Below are 20603 nucleotides of genomic sequence, written 5' to 3'. Positions count from 1 at the left end.
TATTAAAAAAAATTAGTTAGTCAACATCAGCTTCACTTAAAATCAAAAAATAAATAAAATTTTAACAAAAAGAAAAACCGACTTCAAACTAAACACTATTTTAAAACAAATGAATATGCACGAAAAAGTAATAAAAATAATTGCGTATTCAACATATTTTTAGAGTCTTCCTAAGTTAAATGAAATGAAAAATATTAGACTACTTAAAAGTCGATTAACGATTATATCATGTAGTTATAATTATTGTTATATTTGGAGTCGGTGTCAGCCAATAAAACCCTACAGTATATCTATCAAAAAACAATACGAGAATACTTTGACAAATATGTTTTTTACAAATTACCTTTTACACAATAATATACTGGATCAATCAAGGAGCTCGTATCGCTTCTTTCTTTTGATTGTTGGGGCAAGGGCACCGTGGCTGACACCGGCTCCAAATATACCAATAACTATAACTACATGATATAATCGTTAATCGACTTTTAAGTAGTCTAATATTTTTCATTTCATTTAACTTAGGAAGACTCTAAAAAATATGTTGAATACGCAATTATTTTTATTACTTTTTCGTGCATATTCATTTGTTTTAAAATAGTGTTTAGTTTGAAGTCGGTTTTTCTTTTTGTTAAAATTTTATTTATGGATTATTTCTCGTGTGTTTTGAAAATACATGAGTGGGTGAAAATCAGAGAATAATTTACAACGACTATCAAAAATTATATATTATAACGTTTTAATATATAATAATTATTAAATGTGATTCGATGTTAATCTTATATTAAAATGTGAAAGTTTATTGGATGTATGTGGTTAGCTGTGTTGGTTACACAATTTTAAATCTAAGCTTAGTATTTAGACCTATTGTGACGCTGTTTGTTAAACCCGAATAAATAAAAGTATGTAGTAATCATTCACACCAGAGCTGCTGAATGGATCTAGCTGAAATTCGCATGGAGATATGTATATTCTGCATTAGCACGAAGCTTTTTTTAGCATGAAGATCCGATTGTTTTAAATCGATAGTCTGTAATTACTGAAATCATTTTAATAATTCTTTCACCATCAGAAAATAATTCAACCAACAGTAACACAGGATTTATACTTTTTCCCGCGTGAGTAAACTAAATAGTATATTATAGTACGCGAATAATATGTATCACAAAAATACTCTACAAACAAAAATTTGTACCTTCATTAGCCATAATGAGGGAGTTAGGGCAAATGATGTGATTGTACATCAGCATTGCCCATAGACATTGGCGCTGTAGGAAATTTCATCCATTTCCTATATCGCTAATCAACGAAATCAAAACAAAATTTGTGTTGCTCAAATTTTATGGACTATAATATCTTGAGCGCAATTATTAATACCTTATTTTATTAGACCGTCGCTCCAACTCATGGATGGTCATTGCGACTGCGACGACTGAAGGCTCATTGACCTTCTCCTGAATCTTTGATTGATAAACATCCCTCAGTAGTCTCGGAAAACTTTAGCCTAGGTTACAAAGGTTACGAATCTAGGTTTAAAAGAATTAAATTATTGTGTAAGAGTTTCAAATTAGGGCCTTTTCTTTGAAATTTCTTATACTTATTTATTGTGAGTAGCTGAGAACGAATATGATAGTTAAAATAATGTAATAATTACTAATGATCTACGACAAAAAAAACCTTCCTAGGAAAAGTTCTTCTTTTCTCAGAAAAATATAATACGCAGCCAACTAATGTGATTAGTTACACACTATATAGACACCCATTTTTTGTTTAGGCAACGGTATAAAATGGTTATGCTTCTGTAAAGTTTATTTTATTTTACGTACTTTACTTCTTATCGTGTTCTGAGAATGAATATGGAATTGATTTAAAAAAAGTTTTGTATATCTAATTTTTAATCTATACATATAATAAAATTGGAGTGTCTGTTTTTAATATTACCCCTTTTTTACTCAATGCATATTATGTATTATACAAGGTACATATTACCAAAATAACATTTTTTACAATTTTTGTTGGTGTATGTCTTTTTATTCCAGCTTATCTCTGGAACGGCTGGACCGATTTTGACGGAACTTTCACTGACAGATAACTGATATAATAGGGAGTAACTTAGGCTACAATATTTTTTTCTGTTAAATTCAAAAGTGTACAAGGTCGCGGCACAGCTAGTATATAAAATTATAATAAAATTACTTTCTTTGATGGTCACGTGGAAATCTATACTTATAATAAATCTGTAGAGAGGTCAATTCTGTACATGAAATATTTTTCTAAAATAACCATCAGGGGGTGATCAGGGGTCGATACTGATGTCAAAAATGCAATCAGTAAAATTTTTGTCTGTCTGTCTGTCTGTCCATATAACCGTTATAGAAACAAAAACTACTCGACGGATTTTAACGAAACTTGGTACAATTATTTTTCATACTCCTGAGCAGGTTATAGTATACTTTTCATCACGCTACAGTCAATAGGAGCAGAGCAGTGAAGCGAAATGGAGAAGTTACTCCACATTTTAAGCTTCCGTCGCGTGTACAACCTTAATGGTTAAAGCTACATAGAAATTGTGTATTACGGAAATGTTCTCCTTAAAATTAAGTAAAAAATATCCTATGGCAGCCTTTGTCTATCTTTTATGGTTGACTCACAATAACACGTGCCACTCCCAATAGCTTAGTATTTCGAAGCTTTCTGATTATATTTGTCTATTCCTGCGTTTATAACACTCTCAATCATCCCAAATTAAAAAAGTTAACAGTATTAACTATTCCATAAAAAAGAATCATAGAAATCGGTACAGAAAAACCAAAGTTATACATTAAATACGCTAATAATAAAGCCATCGCACGTGAATACTAAATCTATACTATAATATAAATCTCTAGAGTCTGTCTGTACTCTTATTTTTGTCGTAATTCGTCATAAGTATTCTTTTTTGATTGACTGACATAATTTTTACCATTTTTGACATTTTTGTCTGTCTGTATGTTCTGCTATAACTCGAGAACAGATGCACCGATCTTTATAAAAATTGGTATACAGGAAAAACATGTGCTTGATATCTATATACAAAAGTGGATGTGTTTGTATGTATGTCATCGATAAACTCAGAAACTATTTGATCGATCATTAAGATTAAATAATTAAAGATACATATTATGCTATCCCCTTTGATGTAACTCACAACCAGGTAGCGCTGAGATATAAATATAACTGCACCGTTCAACCGATATTATTTCGCGTTTATTTTTACGGAGAAAGTGATTATTTCATCCGTATCATTAAAAATAACCAACAGATGGCCCTTACGAGTATCACGTTGCATTTCTATGACGATCAACCGATAAGTATAGATAAAATATGAAACAAAAAATGCAAATCATTGATCATCATTGAATCAAATAATTTATATAAATAGAAAATACCATCCCATTGAAGAAACAAAATATCGGAACATCAAAAATATATGCGCAGCGTGATCCAAAAGAGCTACGGAAACAACACACCAACAAGAAATACGTTTAGAAACAAATAGAATCCGAATTTCTACTTTTAGAGTTGCCAAAACAGTTAGTCAACGTAATGATCAAGTTCAGATCTTCGAAAAAGCATCTTCATTAAGAGATACTGAAAAACCTGACGAGCGAGCCCAACGACTGGCTCATCAACGATTAAAATAGACTAAGTCAAAAACTAGAACCAATCTCAATAAATCCCGATGTGATCATTGGTTCAATGAATATAGTATGCCCATATTGTCACGCTATGCTTAAAGTTGTTTAAAATAAACTGCTTAGTGCTACTCCACTGGCAAAATGTATTTACCACAACTGGTTGAACCACCAGAACTTCTTCGTATCTACGTTACGGGAACTACTGAGGAGTCTGAATTTTTTCTTCTGCATATTAGAAATTACAATTCTTGCTTTGAAATTACATCATTTGGAGCAACAAATATTGTGCAATACAATAATTTCGCGTCTAAGTTTAAAGTGTATCATATGATTGGTCCACTTCTTCCAGTATCTAAATAAAATCTCCAGTTTTTGGACATTTATTCCATGGACAGTACCACAACTAATCGAGAAATCATCGCTAAATTTTGGATTATGCTTTATGAAAATAAATGTTAAAGATTTTAAAACTGCTTTAGAAGGTGAAACAACATATGATTCAAAGTAATTATCAATGCCGATAGAACGCCATTGAATGCAGAACATGAAAGTCGGTTTAATACTGCCGTAGCTCCTGAAGTCACAGCTGTAGTTCTCGGGACAGAAATTACAAAACGAGGTATTGTTATCACTAAGCGACACAAAAACAATCAAGGTGTCGCTGAAACACATCAATCGTATGACAATTATTACGATTATCCAATTATGTTTATGCAAGCAGATTTTTTTTGCATATCGTAGAATGATTAAAGATAATAATCAATCTAATCATATTCTGAAGTGTCGTCAACTGTTTTAACAATTCATTGTTGACATGTACGCTATGGTCAAGAATGAACGATTAAACTACATTCGATACAAACAATCAAAACTCTGAGCGAGAGATACAATATCGAATGATAAAGTAGCTGCTGATATTGGACAAAGATCTTCGTACAGTGTAAGTCCAAGACATATGCACGAATACGCTCAGGATGCTTTGACGTACGTTCGCAAGTATTGACAAGGTAATTGTAAATGTAATAACATCGATATTCGATAGAACCGGATAAAAGGACGTGTTGGTTCGAAACAAACTTTTACAGACTATAGAAATTTAATTAAAAATTTCATCGTACCTATAGAACATCGTATGAGTTGATGGGTGTCATGACCAATCTGCAGCCTATCGAGAACACCATTGAAGAAGATAAAATAGATGACGAATATTTTTTTTTTTTTTGTAAGAATTTGATTAGATCTCGCATGTTTTTATCTCTTTATTTGTTTATTTATTATTTGTACATTGTTGATGATCAGTAATTAAGTACAAAATTAAAAATTTATTTTTCTGCGACTAATGCCCAGCGAAGCGGGCGGGTATAGCTAGTTTGTAATAAAAAACATAAGTGTATAAAATAATTTCATTTATTCTTTATACATCATACATATTTACATAAAGTCGCAGGTATATTCATTAACATTATGGAGTATTTTACTTGCACATATATTAAAACACTTATATATTATATAAAACTTATAAAAAGGTAAGGCACCTCAAGGAAGCTTAATCAAGTCAATTTCTGAATAATGGCCGAAAAGTAACGAATTCATTGCCTAGATTTTAAATTAAGAAAAAAAAACTTACACAGAAATAGGTGTTGCCAGATAAAATATACAACTGAGAATAATATTTACAAAATTAAGTAACTTATTACATCGTTTTAATAAAAAAAACCTATTACATAATGTATTATATCAATTAATCAATTATAAGAATAAATACGATCAATGCAATTATACATAATTCGACCACAAGTAAAATCCATTGAAGTAAATTAAGATAAATGTTTAAAGATCAGATATAAAGACTAGTATTTCTACCAATGGATTTTACTTTCAAATCTCGACTCGATTAACGCTCAGTAACAGGTAACTTAGTGCACTATATTTACAAATGTTATAATTTACAGATTATAAAAATAGTTTTTTTATATCATTATTGTGACATGTTATATATCTATGCGCGTTCGCGTTTGGAATCTGTGTAGCCTCGTAAGTGTTGCCAGTTGATTTATTCTTATTTATTTATTTTTAATTTGGTTTTTTTTTTAAGTTTGAAAAGGTCAACGACGCAATGATCTCCAATAAAAGTTTAGTTTTAATTTATAGTTTTCAAGTGATTCAATGATTAGGTAATATAACTACCGAGTAAAGTAAGTCAATCATTGAAGTAATATTGTCATTTTGAAACATCAAGTAATATAATAGTTTGTATACAATAAACATGTTGGTATTAAAATACCATTAAATATTGATCGAAAGATAACATATTGAAGATAATATTCCTTTGCAATTAGATTTATAAGTAAGTTCGTTAATATTTATTAAGCAAATGCTAGGGTAGCTTTTTAACTATTTAATTTGCTGACCGTACCCAATGCGCATGCGCATGTATTTACAGCTAAATTACCTTGAATTTAGTTTAATTTTCTCACATAACTTTAACTATGAAATGTTTTAGAAGGCACTATTTCTCCGATTTGATTATCTACTTTGAAAAACAAATCGTTAATTATATAAATACTCAAGTATTATCCGCAAATCTGAAAAAAAAAATAAGATCCCTGAATGGTTTCTAAGATTCCGCGAACATAAAAGGCTAGTTATTGATTTGTAAAATGTATTAATTATATCTATAATTTGCAAGACGCCGTCAAATTATTAGTGACTATCAAAGCTAACCCAGTCGGCTATTTTGTATGTATACATTAACATTGTGTAAGATATATTAATATATGACAAGCAGTCATAATAATTTGTATTATCCTCTTAGTTTTCCAAAAAGTTATAAACAATTAACATTACCTATATTTTACAAATACAATATTGTCAGCTACAAAGATATTAACAAGAGTGCATTCCATACTTATAATTAAGAAGTTTATCATATCAGATTAGTGTTTTAAATGCAAAGAAATTAAAATTATCGAGTCATATTGTCATTTGTCATATTAAATAATGCTTAAAATTAGCCGATATATGACCATTATTATTCCCTATTGTCATATATTTTATAAGTTGATTTGTATGACATTTTGTAACATGGCATCGGCGTAATTCGTAAAACCGATCACATCCGAATTAAGTACACTATCCCAAATTATCAATATTTATTTCTTATGCGAATATGATCTTTACACAAACGTAATAACGTGTACTATCATATGACCTAATATATTCGTCAATTTGACACGTCGATTTACATGCACTTGCTTTCTCGGGTTGAACTGACGCGAGAATCTATAGTGACGAATAGCGTCGAATGGCGCGATAGGGAGCTATTTCCATTGGTTGTGTAAATCGTCCATAATCGGTTTTATCGAATTTGCCAATGCTACATCTAAGTTGTGTCGTACTATATTAAATTAGATTTTATATGTTTTTCATTGCCAAGGAGATAAAAAAAAATAATGTCATACAAGTGTCACACGAAAAAATGTTCTCGAAACTTTGGTAACTTATGTTACGGTCGCCGCTAAGTCATTTCAAGATATTAAAAGTCGAATCGATTACATTTACAAATAAGAGGAACACAAAGCGCTTATAATATTAACAGTTAAATATACATTGTGGTAGATTTGGTATGCGTGCGCGCTGTACCGTGAAATGACGAACACTACACTGAGATCAATTTTCAAAAGATTCAAACTTGAAACGAATTTACATACTTTATTTCATCAGGGCGGATTTATCAGCAAGCTGAGTACAAATGGCGCCACATTTGGGCAAGTTTTGGGATCTATTTGTTTTGTAATGGTTTTAAAGATTTCCGAAATTTTATAGAAATGTCTTCATATCTTACCGATTTATTTTAGCCTCCCAATACACATTCAAGATATAAAAACTATTTTGTGTAATTTCAATAACACTTAACACTGACTCTATGGTCACCCAGGTGAGAAAAAAAATATAGTCTATGCTTCTTTTTAAATCCGCCACTGTATTTCATACTTCCCATAATAACAACTTTCCTATTTAACATCAAAACATTTTTATATTTACAACGCCATCTATCGGCGACGTGGTGTAACTACTACTTCAATTGAACCTGTAACGCTGATATGTAATATATTTCCCATTAAAGCCTTAGATTTACCTAACACTATTCCGTCAGGCCATGGTACAGTGCGCTAAAGAGATTGCTCGCTCGTTGAGTGCAGTCTATCGTTGTATATCACAGAACTGTTGGCAGGGGGGTATGTCGACTAGCTGGGCGCGCTCCACAGCGACGAGACAGCCGCCCGGTGTCACCAGTAGGGGGGCGGATGAGTTGCCCACCCATACTTTCTTAACGTCGTCTGTGCTGTGCTGTGACGGAGATATGTACCCGCCCCTGTAAATTAATTAATCACACAATTACTAATTATGCTTTAAATTTTATAATCACGACTTAAAATTATATAAAACCTTATTTCAATAAATTATTAATAAAATAAAAGTGTTTGCAGTATGTACAAATGTCTTATCGTACAAATGTCGCTAACTAGTGATTTATTTGTAAGTTCGGATAAAAATTGAGAATTTAAATTAGGGTGACGTATTTACCTACACATAAATACCAGTAACTACACCATACAAACACCTACAGCGCCACATATACGTATATGTAGTTAATAAAGAAAAAACAAAACAAAACCTACATTTTATTATTATTTTCTAAAAGGAGGCGGTCTGTTGCCTATTGACATAAATTAATCATTCCATATATCACCATTGCGCCACCTATCTTTGGTACTAAGATACGACGACGAGCTTGCTTAAATCATACTATCAAGTGAAATAAACTTTATTTTCAAAAGGTACTAGGAGTTTACGACATAAAGGAGAGAAAGGAATTTGAAAACTTACGAAGGTTTTTGACTCTGACTGTACATACAATCATTACATACTTGCAAAGCTATATAATTAACTGAATCTTACCTGAGTTTTCTATCTGCCTGAAGTAACGCATCGGCTCGTAGCAGCCGCACGGCGACCGCGACTAGGAGGAAGAGTATGAGCGCGCCGCACACCGGCACCGCTATGGTCGCAGCTTTGAACCAAACCTCGCCGTTATAGGAGGCACCGCGTTCACTCGCGACACTGCCTTCTGTAAACAAATATATATAGAGTTAACTTCATTGCACTCAAATCTATATTAATATTATAAGTGTGAAAGTAACTATGTCTGTCTATAGCCCTTTCACGACCAAACCGCTGGATCGACTTTGATGAAATTTTGGTATGAAGCAAACTTGAACTCCGAGAAAGGATATAGACTACATTTTTTGCCAAACACATAACAACCAACCAACATCCTACCCCGAGCATAGCCGCGGGCGACTACTAGTAAATAATTAACCGAATTAAAAAAAAATATCACAAATGGTTACAACATCAGTTATAGAGAAAATACAATTGTTTAATACATGCAATGGTCTGAATGCTATACTTTTTGTTTCTTGTTTTTATAATATATTTTGGCAGACGAGCATATGGGCCACCTAATGGTAAGTGGTCACCATCACCCATAGACAATGACGCTGTAAGAAATATTACAATTCCTTACATCGTCCGTCACCGTCAATGTGCCACCAACCTTGGGAACTAAGATGTCATGTCCCTTGTGCCTGTAGTTACACTGGCTCACTCACCCTTCAAACCCGATCACAACAATACTGAGTACTGTTATTTGGCGGTAGAATAACTGATGAGTGGGTGGTACCTACCCAGACGGGCTTGTACAAATTCCTACCACCAAGAAAAACTTCTATTACCAAAGATTCCTGCCTCTATAATTGTAAGCTACATGGGTTTGAACGTCTGGTATAATATATTAAGAAAGAATCTTTGTCTATTCCATGAATTTATGTTATATGTAATCAATTTTTTATCAAAGCCATTGATACTATACTGAAAAAGTATATGGTAGCCAAATTAAGACGACAGATAATTACATACGTATGCATTGATAACAATATGCATTTATAGCTGTTAGTGATACATTAAGCGGAATTATAATAATTAAATGCCTACGATGCGCATGTTCTTAGAATTTGCAAAATGCCCTATCGTGTGGGCCGGTAGCCGGAAATCATACTGACATTATAGGATCGAATGTTTAATGGGTTTAATATAACAATTAATTACTCGACACCGCGACTTTATATGGCAGGACTCTTTATTTTTAATCTATGCGCTGTCAAAACTTCGATCACATTTTGAATTTAGAATTGGACAAAAACTTTTGCTTCATACGATATTTTTTATAAATTCCTTCAGCGGCTTGGCCGTGAAATACCAACTGACAGCCATACAGAAATGAGTTTTTTTTCGAATTTATATTATTAGATTATTATTAGAAATCTGTAAATAGATAATGAACATTGTATTGTTATATTAAGTAAATCTCTGTAATGCTAATATTAAATTGAATGATATTGCGCATTTGTAGTCGTCTGATCTCGAAAACTTATTCATCATTTGAAGCAATGTAAAATATATTATAAATTCAATTCTTACATAATTGTAAAAGCAATTGTTACCTGCTATGTTAAAAAAAAGAAAACTTAGTAAAAAATAACGCAATCGATATTTCTTTTACAACAATGGTAATAATTTTCTTAACCCACATACCAAATGGTAATGAGTAATGAAGCAGTTGACGTAACCTGAAGTTACTATATTTTGTATTACGTACAAGTCTTGTCAGAGAATAAGACTTTTTACCTAAAAAAACTAGATTTATGCCTCGATTGTATTGGGTAGCTTATATAACGGCATAACTCGATGATAAAAAGATGAATTTTGTGTCAGTGAATATAATAGTAATAAATATTGGACAACTTTACATGCATTACTCTGATCCCAATGTAAGTAGCTAGTACCAAGTAGCAGTTGTGTTATGGAAAATCAGAAGTAACACCGACACCACAAACACCCAGACCCAAAAACTTCTCTGCATTGACTCGGTCGGGAATCGAACCCGGGACCTCGGTGGCGTATCCATAAAAACCGGTGTACTTGACCAGGTAGGTCGTCAAAGTAACTTATAGTGCCTAGGAGACAGGAAATTAGTAGCGATACTCCCGTGTTTAGGAACGCACGTACAGTTTTGCCGATTGTCGTTTGATTATGAGAAAGGAAATAGCGAGAGCACGTGATCTGAGCACATACTTGTACATCAAATTAGCTCTTGTACAGTTCAAGGTACCTTCAGACTGACCGCAGCGCCGTGGACGAATTTCGGTCAAGCAGGCTTCAATATATTGACACTATTTATATTAATATTTAAGAATCTTAATTGTGTGTTTCTATTCGCAATAAGTTCATATTTAAATAACAAAATGTTTCACCTTTAAGCTGCATTCTTAATTTCTATGCTTTTAGTTATTATGATTATTTGCACTCAAACAATGAGAACAGTCATTCAATTGTAAATTACAGGAACACAATAATTATATATATGTGTATTCCTAGTCGTATTCATTATGAATATCGCAAGCGGGTCCGCGATTTTAAATAGTTTAATGCATATCTGTATAGTTATTCTAAAGAAGTACATTTGCAGTTGAGTCACTGTTCAATTTACATTAGATAAGAGACCGCTTAGAATAATATCTTTGTTCTCGGAAACGGTTATTTTATTGACAGTGTCGTAAAATAAACTCGGACATTTTATTATTTCACAGAAATACTAGAATTGATTGATATGTCATGAAGTTTATGATTCGAATAATTTTTATAGCAGTGCGTGTATTGTTCGTTAAAATTGTAATTAGAATCTTTTGGCTTGCGTGCAAAATATATAGTAATTAAAATCAAGTAGTTTATTTATTTGACCTATTATGAACAAATTGTGATAATTCATATTGTTTTATAGAGTATTCCGATCGAAATAGGGATAAAAAGAAACAAACCTTAATAACTCAGGTGTATTGTGTAGTACTAATAGATTATGATTATTATATATTTATTAAAAATAGAACACTATTACACTTAACTACTTATATCCACTTCTATTTTACTTCCAGAATGTCAATGACAGTTTCGTCGACAAAATGCCATTTTTTCGCAAATTCATAGTGAATATGGAAAATTAAATGAGCTCTGGAGAAATATCAATTTTGTTTGATATTTCTCGAGATCTGGCTCTTTTGGGTGAAATAACGTACAGATCATATTATTTTTAATTTAGTTATATAACTGTTAATGAGGGGAAGTGGAAGCACTTTTAATTAAGCGAATATTTGCTGATAATTATGGAGGGGTAATATTACTAATCTGTGGGTACAATAAGAAACATACGATTTAAGAAGTATTTAAATTAAAATATTTTTTACGTCATCCTCTTTTTTGTAGCTTGTCGCTAGATGGCGCTGCAGTACAACACAATTCTTAAATTTCAATCATTTTCCACTTTTAATATACGCTCGGAAGTCTGCCGAATATTAATTCTAATATGTATTTAAATATATCAATATACTACGCGATCCGGCTTAGTGCGAATGCAATTTATTTAAAAAAGAAATTTATATATAAACACAACCAGATATAATCAGACACATATACATATATACTAGGTTCACCTCTCTATAGTATAGTATAGATTAAATATCTTCACACATTGAAAACGATATTATCCAAGAAACTAAGTAAGAACTGTTATGTAACCAGACATCTACGTACGACAAGTCTAACTAAGCTTAGTTAGTAGGTGCTTACTTTTGTTCATTACATTTATTACGACAAGGTTACAATTCACTGTTAGACAAACAAAATAAAATATTTTATCTATAATACAATAATTAACTTTATTTTCAAGCGACCCGCCTCGGATACGCACAGATGCAATACTCATACTAAATATACGACAGATTTTTTTGCTTGATTTTTTACTATATTGTCCATTTATTATATATAAAACTTCCTCTCGAATCACTCTATCTGTTAAAAAAAACACATCAACATCCGTTGCGAAATTAGAAAGATCTAAGCATACATCGGGACAACAGTGTACTTTGTTTTATACTATGGAATGATATGTGATATCGTTTGCTTATTTTGTAGTTATTAATGAAATATTTACCTAAATCATTGGTGAGATTAAGACGGGCTCGAGCCAACGGGCTGTCTTCGTGGTTACAGAGGTCCTTGAAGCAGCATAAGAGGAGGGAGTGTTCCCTGGGAGGAGGGCCACCCTGGGACGGAGCATTTTGACAGTACGACAGCGCTTCTTGTTTTCTGAAAAATAATAAAAGCAGTTTTAGTAAAGTTATCCTAACATAATGTCGCATCCTGACTTATGCAACAATTTTGTATTATTTTGTAGTTCTCTTAGATAAAAATAATGTTTACATCATCATAGCGACACTATACGGATATACTATATTAAAATCATTAGCATGGTTTTATAGTCAGTCAATTTTTCAGACCAATACCATACATTTCAATAAGTATTAATTCCACGCTTTTCTGTTGTCTGTATAATCTTGCATTAAAAATTAAATTAAGTTAAAAATGTCTGTAATTTCATCATACAAATATTGCCCCAAGAAGGAATTTTTGAAATTGTGTAGTCGGAAACTAGGCGTTTTAAGGTTATCTATAATAATTATATTAGAATCCATAACATAATTTTAATAATATAACATTATTATTATTTTACGTGAATTTATCGATTCTTTGCGATACAGATGCGAAAAACGCAATAGTTCGTATAACCCGTGAGATCGAAAACTCACGTCGATTAAACTACCTACTTGATAATAACGAGTACATAGCGTATGAGATACATGTTTTTATTATGTAATACATTTAACGTCATATTGAACCTTGAATTTTAATTTATCGCATGCGGTTAAAAATATTTTTACATACACATATATGTATATATATAAAAAAAACATTCAAATGTTTTAATGGTAAATTTTACTTTAAAATTAACAAAGCGTATTAACTTAGAAAAAGTTTTGCCACTTAGTAAATGTAAACCATTGGCAACATTGGGAATATAAGGAATTTTAATATTTCTAACCATGTCTATGGGCGGGAATGCGAAGGTACTGCGGCATGTCTATGGACCACTTACCATCAGGTCGCTCATTCGCTCATCCCCTAACCTGTATCAGAAAAAAGAAGTTTGTCCGATCTTCATGAAAATCTGTAAAGGTTAGTTTCATTGAGACGCTTTTTATATTATACTAATTGCTGCAATTCGCCGTTAGATGGCGCTGTATCACTTTTTATATATCGAATCAACCAAAAGACAATTGGTACAAAAAACTTACAGATCGTCAGTCTGGTTTTATTATTATATATGTTTTTTAAGTCATAGCAATATGAAGGCTAAATAAATTAGTAATACATAATCGCCCTTTTGAATAATCGCCGATGTCAATCCTATCTAACCAGCTGTCTTGCGCAAGCGGCGCTTCAAATGCCAACCAGACGGACACTGATTGCAATGTTTATCTTTCGAATGGCTTTTTATTGGCAGTTACGAATTGAAACGAATTTACATACGATTGGATAGTGTCGAAATTGCACACTAATAAGAAACTGTCAAGTTGTATGTTATACTAGTGAACCTAAACGCGGTCCTATCTGTGTAAGACATATATTAAAATTAATAATAAATATGTCTTTTCGTTATATTGATTTCGAGTTGTAAATTTCAAAACAATTTTAATGCATTCAAGTAATATTTACAATAAAGCATTTGTAAATCGTCAAATTTGAACTTTACCGCCGTTTCGGAAAGTAGCCCCAGCGAAACCAAATTTAAAATGATGTTAGTATTCACAATTATTGTTCTTAATCAAAGTTTGAGAACCATATCCTAAATATAAGGATCTTATTCCAAAATATAACTTTAATAAGTAATGAGCGTGGAGGTTAAGTCATTTTAAACATAGAAGTTTTAAGCTACGTTATGTTTCAAAATAAAAATATACATTAATATGCTTTTACAATCATTTCTAAATTACCATCCAACTAACTATATTTAATTTAGCTACCACCGGTTTAGAATGCAGATTCTACCGATAACAACCGACAAGAAAGTCAGTAATTTGTCATTTTCAATATTTAAGAATACAAAGTCGTGTTAGTTAAATACAATTACACAATACATCCTGCTTTGAAGTCAATAAGTATTAGCACGACGCTTTTTGATCATTTATATAATCTTGTATTGAATAATATGCCTTCTTAACCAATGTATTTTTTTACAAATGATTTGAATTTACGAAACGGTGAAGCTAAAAATATTTTTAAGCGATATCAATATCGTACAGTTTCTAGTAAACATAAATAATAAGTGAAGTACTATTGTTATAAACATATTTATATATACAAAAGAGATTTTAGTAGAAGGTATGGTTTTACAATTTTACTCATTATCAACACATATTTGAACTTGGCGTTTGTAGTCCACTATCATTTATCAATACTTATTTTCTAAATTCAAATTATGAATCTGTAGAATTAGATATTTTTTAATTTTTCTAGCCAGCAATAAAATTGCTTTTATGTCAATTGAGAATTGCGTTTTGCAGTAAGGCATTTCTATTCTGTTTGCGTGACATAACGAAATAACGCTGACCAATGAGATTAGCGCACACTTGGACAACTAAAATGGAAATGCTCAGGAAACAAGATACTCATCACTGTAATTTTGAAGTAGATTCTATCGATTTACCGAGGCTTTTGTTAGCTATCCTAGTTGATCAATTATGAATTTAGTATAGAGGGAACAATCTTACTATGCTTAGTAAGTGTATGAGATTCTATATGACTGAATCGTGAAAAATTCGTTAAATGTTTTCGGCAAAAAAAAACCATATATATACTTCCAACACAATACAATGTGTAGTATTAACTTATAAAATTAATATAGCGTATTAAATGTGGCGTATAAAAAACCGTGGAGTTTATTTTCATGCAGAACAAAGAATAATTATACAATTGTATTTAGTTAATGACTCTATGGCGTTTAACCACCAGAAAATAGTACAACTACAGTTTTTTTTGTTTCGTCTAGTTATAGTAGCAATTTCCGTTAGTAGGTTTAAACCAGTGGTTCAACTTTAAATAATATTGTGAAATTATTAATGTAAAGTTTTGTCTTAAGCCTATTAATAACGTATATTTTGATTTAATACATTATGCTACACTGCAAGTAAATATTGCACAATAAATAAATGATAACAAATATCGTATAAAATATTGATAGTTGCTTGTTTTTGCAATTACGCTTTCAACTAATAATGAATATTTATCTAATCATCGTATTTTGAACTCAAATTTGCATAGACAATAAAAAAAAAAACAATTTTTGTTGCAAAAAGGTTTCATATCCGTAATTCTGTAACGTAAGGAATGAATTGACGCGCTATGTAAACAAAGGAGGTCGTGGGAAAATGTTTTTTTTTTTTTAATATGGTTTATCGATTAGGATTTTGGTCTTGATGTTTGTTCAAAACGTACGTAACGCGAAAAATGTGTGCGGAATATTCACAAAAGCGCCGACGAATAAGTGGAATGAGCAGAGAATACAAATGATTAGTATATTTTTTTTATCCAAAGTAAGTTATTCTAAACGTTTCGCAACGTTTCTTAAATTTACTTTAATTTCGTGCTTAAAGGCTTAGGATGGATGGAAGGTTTAGATGGTCGTACTAAGAGGGCAAGAAATATTTCGAAAATAAGTGGAAGACATGAAGACCAAGACAAGAATGATATAAATCGGTGTAAAATATAAGTAATCGTTAGAATAATTGTTTTGAATTTCGAATCAGATACAATTAATAGTGTAATTCTTTTTTTAAATTGTAATCCAATATTTCAAACCAATGATTATAATTATTGAATTGGGCGTTGGCGTTTTGGCCCATTATAATGTTTTCTCTCCGATCAATCTTTACCGGTGTCTATCTTCCACTTCATAAAATCCTCATTAATTCCGACAGTTAACCTTGCAACACTGTGGCAGCTGGCACAATCCACAAGCCAACTCATTTGAATAGTTACGACCTTTCTCGTGGGAACTAAGCGGTAAACCGACGGCCATTCCAAAAATTTGATCAAACATTTTAATACCTTAACGTTGTTTTGATATTAAATGCTGTCATTTAACTTTGGAATGCTAATAAAACAAGCTTCGATTTAAGACTTTTGCTATATGTAAAAAAAAATGTTTTCGTAAGAAAATAAGAATTCTATTTTTAAATACTATCTTTAATAAAAAAGTATTTATGATTTTTTACTATGGTATTGTTTATCTGTGATGTACTAAGTTAGTGAGGAAAACATTAAACTAAGTGTTCTTTTATGTTAATGTTATTTTAAAACATTTCCACTCAAGCGATTTACGATATAATCCTGTTGTAACTTAAATAGTTCTTTGTTCAAAATTGCTTGTTTTCTCATAGTAATATTAAATGTATTATATTATACGATGTTTAAATACAAAAATACTTAGTACAATTAACTTATTTCTGTATCTTTATTAAAATACTTAAATTAATTAATTATTTAAATATATTTTTATCTCATGTTATAAGGTTTTTGTTATTGAAGTGTATGTAGTTTAGATTATGATCTTAATGTTATAATTATTTAAAAAGAATCACTGTGTATAAAGCGGGTAGGTACCACCCACTCATCAGATATGCTACCACCAAACAACAGTACATGGTAATGTTGTGTTCCAGTTTGAAGGGTGAGTGAGCCAGTGTAACTACAGGCACAAGGGACATAACATCTTAGTTCCCAAAGTTGGTGAAGCATTAGCGATGAAAGGATGGTTAATGCTTTTTACAGAGTTATGGTCTTTGGTGGTGGTAACCATTTACCACCAATCAATAGCATAAAATAAATGTACGTACCACCACGATTCGCAAAGTAAAGCTCAATACATTGCGAATGTTTTCAGATACGCTTTATTGAATAATAATTATTGTTTAATATAATCCCCCCTCAAACATCACAAACGTATTTTATGAATGCGATAAGTCTTAAGGGATATGTTGTAAACATACATACAAATGATAATTAAAATAAAGTATTACCATAGTATTAAGGATTCCAACAGTTGAGTACCAGACAAAGAAACACCTTAATTTGAAATATGTTTTTTTTATGGCATAGATTGGCGGAGGAGCATATGGGCCACATAGTAAGTGGTCACCATCACCCATAGACAATGACGCTGTAAGAAATATTAACTATTCCTTACACCGTCAATGTGCCACCAACCTTGGGAACTAAGATGTTGTCCCTTGTGCCTGTAGTTACACTGTCTCGCTCACCCTTCAAACCAGAACACAACAATACTGAGTATATATGAATATACATATGATGAGATAATAATGTCATTTATTTTTCGATCCCAAGTGCCAACTATCGGGCACATTACAAACTATCGAACAACACTCTCAAACAAACAAACATCGCAATAGGTCTAACCGTTCGAGAGAGTTCAATTACACATACACAGAGGATTTATTATTTAACATTATGGCTATATGTCAAAAAGAAAGGATGCCAGTGATTCAGGAAAACTATATCAAGGTGTCAAACTTACTCGACTGAAAATAATTTTTATAAATCACATTTGGCAAATAAATGTAACAAAATTAAAACATTACCTATAATAAAACCTAAACAATTTTAAGTATCACTAAGACACACTAAAACGTTAAAACAGTATCGTCTTTAAATCATTGTATAGCAGTAAAACCTTCATGGTCATATACAAAAAAGAAAACATTTTATATTCGAAATAAAAAATTATCAAAGTAAATTAAAAGCGTAAAATATATCGTCCGTTCGAAGTGCAAAACAATACAAAACCGTTACGATAAGATAATAAAAATATGGACTTTAATGAAACGAAATAACCAATTAAAACCTTATTCACTGCGACATCAACCAACCAGTTATTAATTAAATGCAAGAAGGTTAAATATACTTATTTAAATTAACATAAAGCGGAGCGTAATTGAATTATGTACGTGTATTGAAGTAGTGTTTTATCGGATATTATAACTAGGACATAAATTATTTTAAAAACACATTAGTTAGTTTTTAGTAAGATAAATTTCTAATGCTGAAAATTTATAAAACGGCATTTGAAAGGCAAGCCAAGCAAGTTGAGGATACAACATCCTCAAAATTAAAGTAAAATTCTCTTTTAGTTTTTATTTTTTATTTTAAAGATTAGATAGACTCGCTATTCTGATATGCACATTTTTCTTTTAGTTTCTGTAATGCTTATTGCTGACGATTCGTCTTCAATAAGCATTAATCTAGTATCATTCTAAAAGATTATACTGATCGATGACTAATTATTACTACTACTATTGAGATAAAAGTAAAATTATCAATGTAACTTTAACCGATATTTCAGATACTGTGTCTTCATTATTAGCTGTCTTCCATTTATATGTATGTATGTAGTTGTAATATCTTGATAAGGACATAGAAAATTGTAATAAAACTTACGAATTAAAACGAAACAAACATGCTTTATTAGAAACATATACACGGTCGTATACACGCAGTACATTAAGAGGTACTGAACAATTTTGAACGTAAAAACCAGGTTATGAATGCAATGACCAGGAGTGCATAAGCATTGTCAAATTTATTTATTTGCAATATAAATAAAACATCAAGAAACAAATGATAAGAAGCTAGCGCACTATTATCATTTAGTAATAATAGAAGCGTCAAAGGATGAAATACACGCTATCTATTATACCGAGATGCGAGTGTGACATTATCAACAATTGAGTGACATTCAAATGCAACGAGTTTTACGAAATTTTATTGAATTCAGAACTCTATGTAAACGTAATAGGGAAAGTGTGAAGTAAAATGTGAGGTTTATATATGGCGCATTGTTCAGGTCGGCGTCCGCGCAGCCGCTCCGCTATCTAGGATCCCGACCTCCGACTCCAACCCAAGCTTCTACCGTCATACTTATCTCAACGAATGAGGACAAAGATCCGACATCGTTCAATCGCAATTTATAAAGACAATAAACAACCCGAACGAAATGAATAACCGATTGAAGCGCAGAAATTTAATTCCATCGAGATTGGTAATCTTAACGAAGTAGACTGCGCGATCGTTAGCGAAGATAATGAACGACAGGAGATTGCCAAAAACGAGCAAAAATAATTTAAAGCAAATAAAAGCAGGCATGCGTCCGTAGATGGAACCTGTTTCCTCGACAGAGCCTCGCTCGATCTGAATGAGATATTAAAACGAACAAGCTCCTTTAATATACAGAAACATATGACCAATCAAGGGGTAATTAATTTAAAAAAGTATGTTATCACAAAAATACAAAGTTTCAGTACAAATTAGATAGATGAAAACGGCATTTCGACTCGATGAGAAATCGAAATACAAATGATTCAACGTTTTCTATCTATTTATAATTGTTTAAGCTGACAGCGATGATGAAAGAGCTATAAAGTAATTTCAAAACGACCGAAGACAAATTGACTGAAGATACATCGAACGCAACATATGAGTTAGTCAAGCGAGCCGCAGGTTTCGAACGTGATAAGCAGAATTGATGGATGACAATGCATCTCTTAGTGCCGTGTCCAACAAAAGAATAGTTAATTAATTCTTAGATGAAAGTTAACAAGAAACCGTGTACGGTATTAAAAATATTCATTACTACAAATCTACACATATAATAAAATTGAAGTGTCCGTTTGTAATATTGAAATAGCCCTTTTTTACTCAATGCATCTGTATGCATACACGGTAGATATACCAAAATAACATTATTCACAATTTTTGTCTATCTGTCTGTCTGTTTGTTCCGGCTAATCTCTGGAACGTCTGGACCGATTTTAAAGGGACTTTTACTGGCAGATAATTGAT

At 31.6% G+C, this 20603-nt stretch overlaps 1 protein-coding gene across 1 annotated transcript in view; it reads right to left on the bottom strand.

Moving 5' to 3' along the window:
- Window positions 1-7293: 7293 nt before the first annotated feature.
- The window catches only part of LOC124534327 (BMP and activin membrane-bound inhibitor homolog), a 58014-nt gene continuing 44704 nt past the window's right edge, over window positions 7294-20603 (bottom strand). The window contains exons 3-5 of the mRNA XM_047110098.1: window positions 12784-12938; window positions 8637-8805; window positions 7294-8049 (exon numbers count right to left, since the gene is read on the bottom strand). Of these exons, the coding sequence (XP_046966054.1) occupies window positions 7878-8049; window positions 8637-8805; window positions 12784-12938 (496 nt within the window). The 3' untranslated portion in view covers window positions 7294-7877. The remainder of the gene's footprint in view (window positions 8050-8636; window positions 8806-12783; window positions 12939-20603) is intronic.

This window comes from Vanessa cardui, chromosome 12 (genome assembly GCF_905220365.1).
Source record: "Vanessa cardui chromosome 12, ilVanCard2.1, whole genome shotgun sequence".
NCBI lineage: Eukaryota > Metazoa > Arthropoda > Insecta > Lepidoptera > Nymphalidae > Vanessa > Vanessa cardui.
This window is presented reverse-complemented; position numbering and strand designations above follow the sequence as displayed.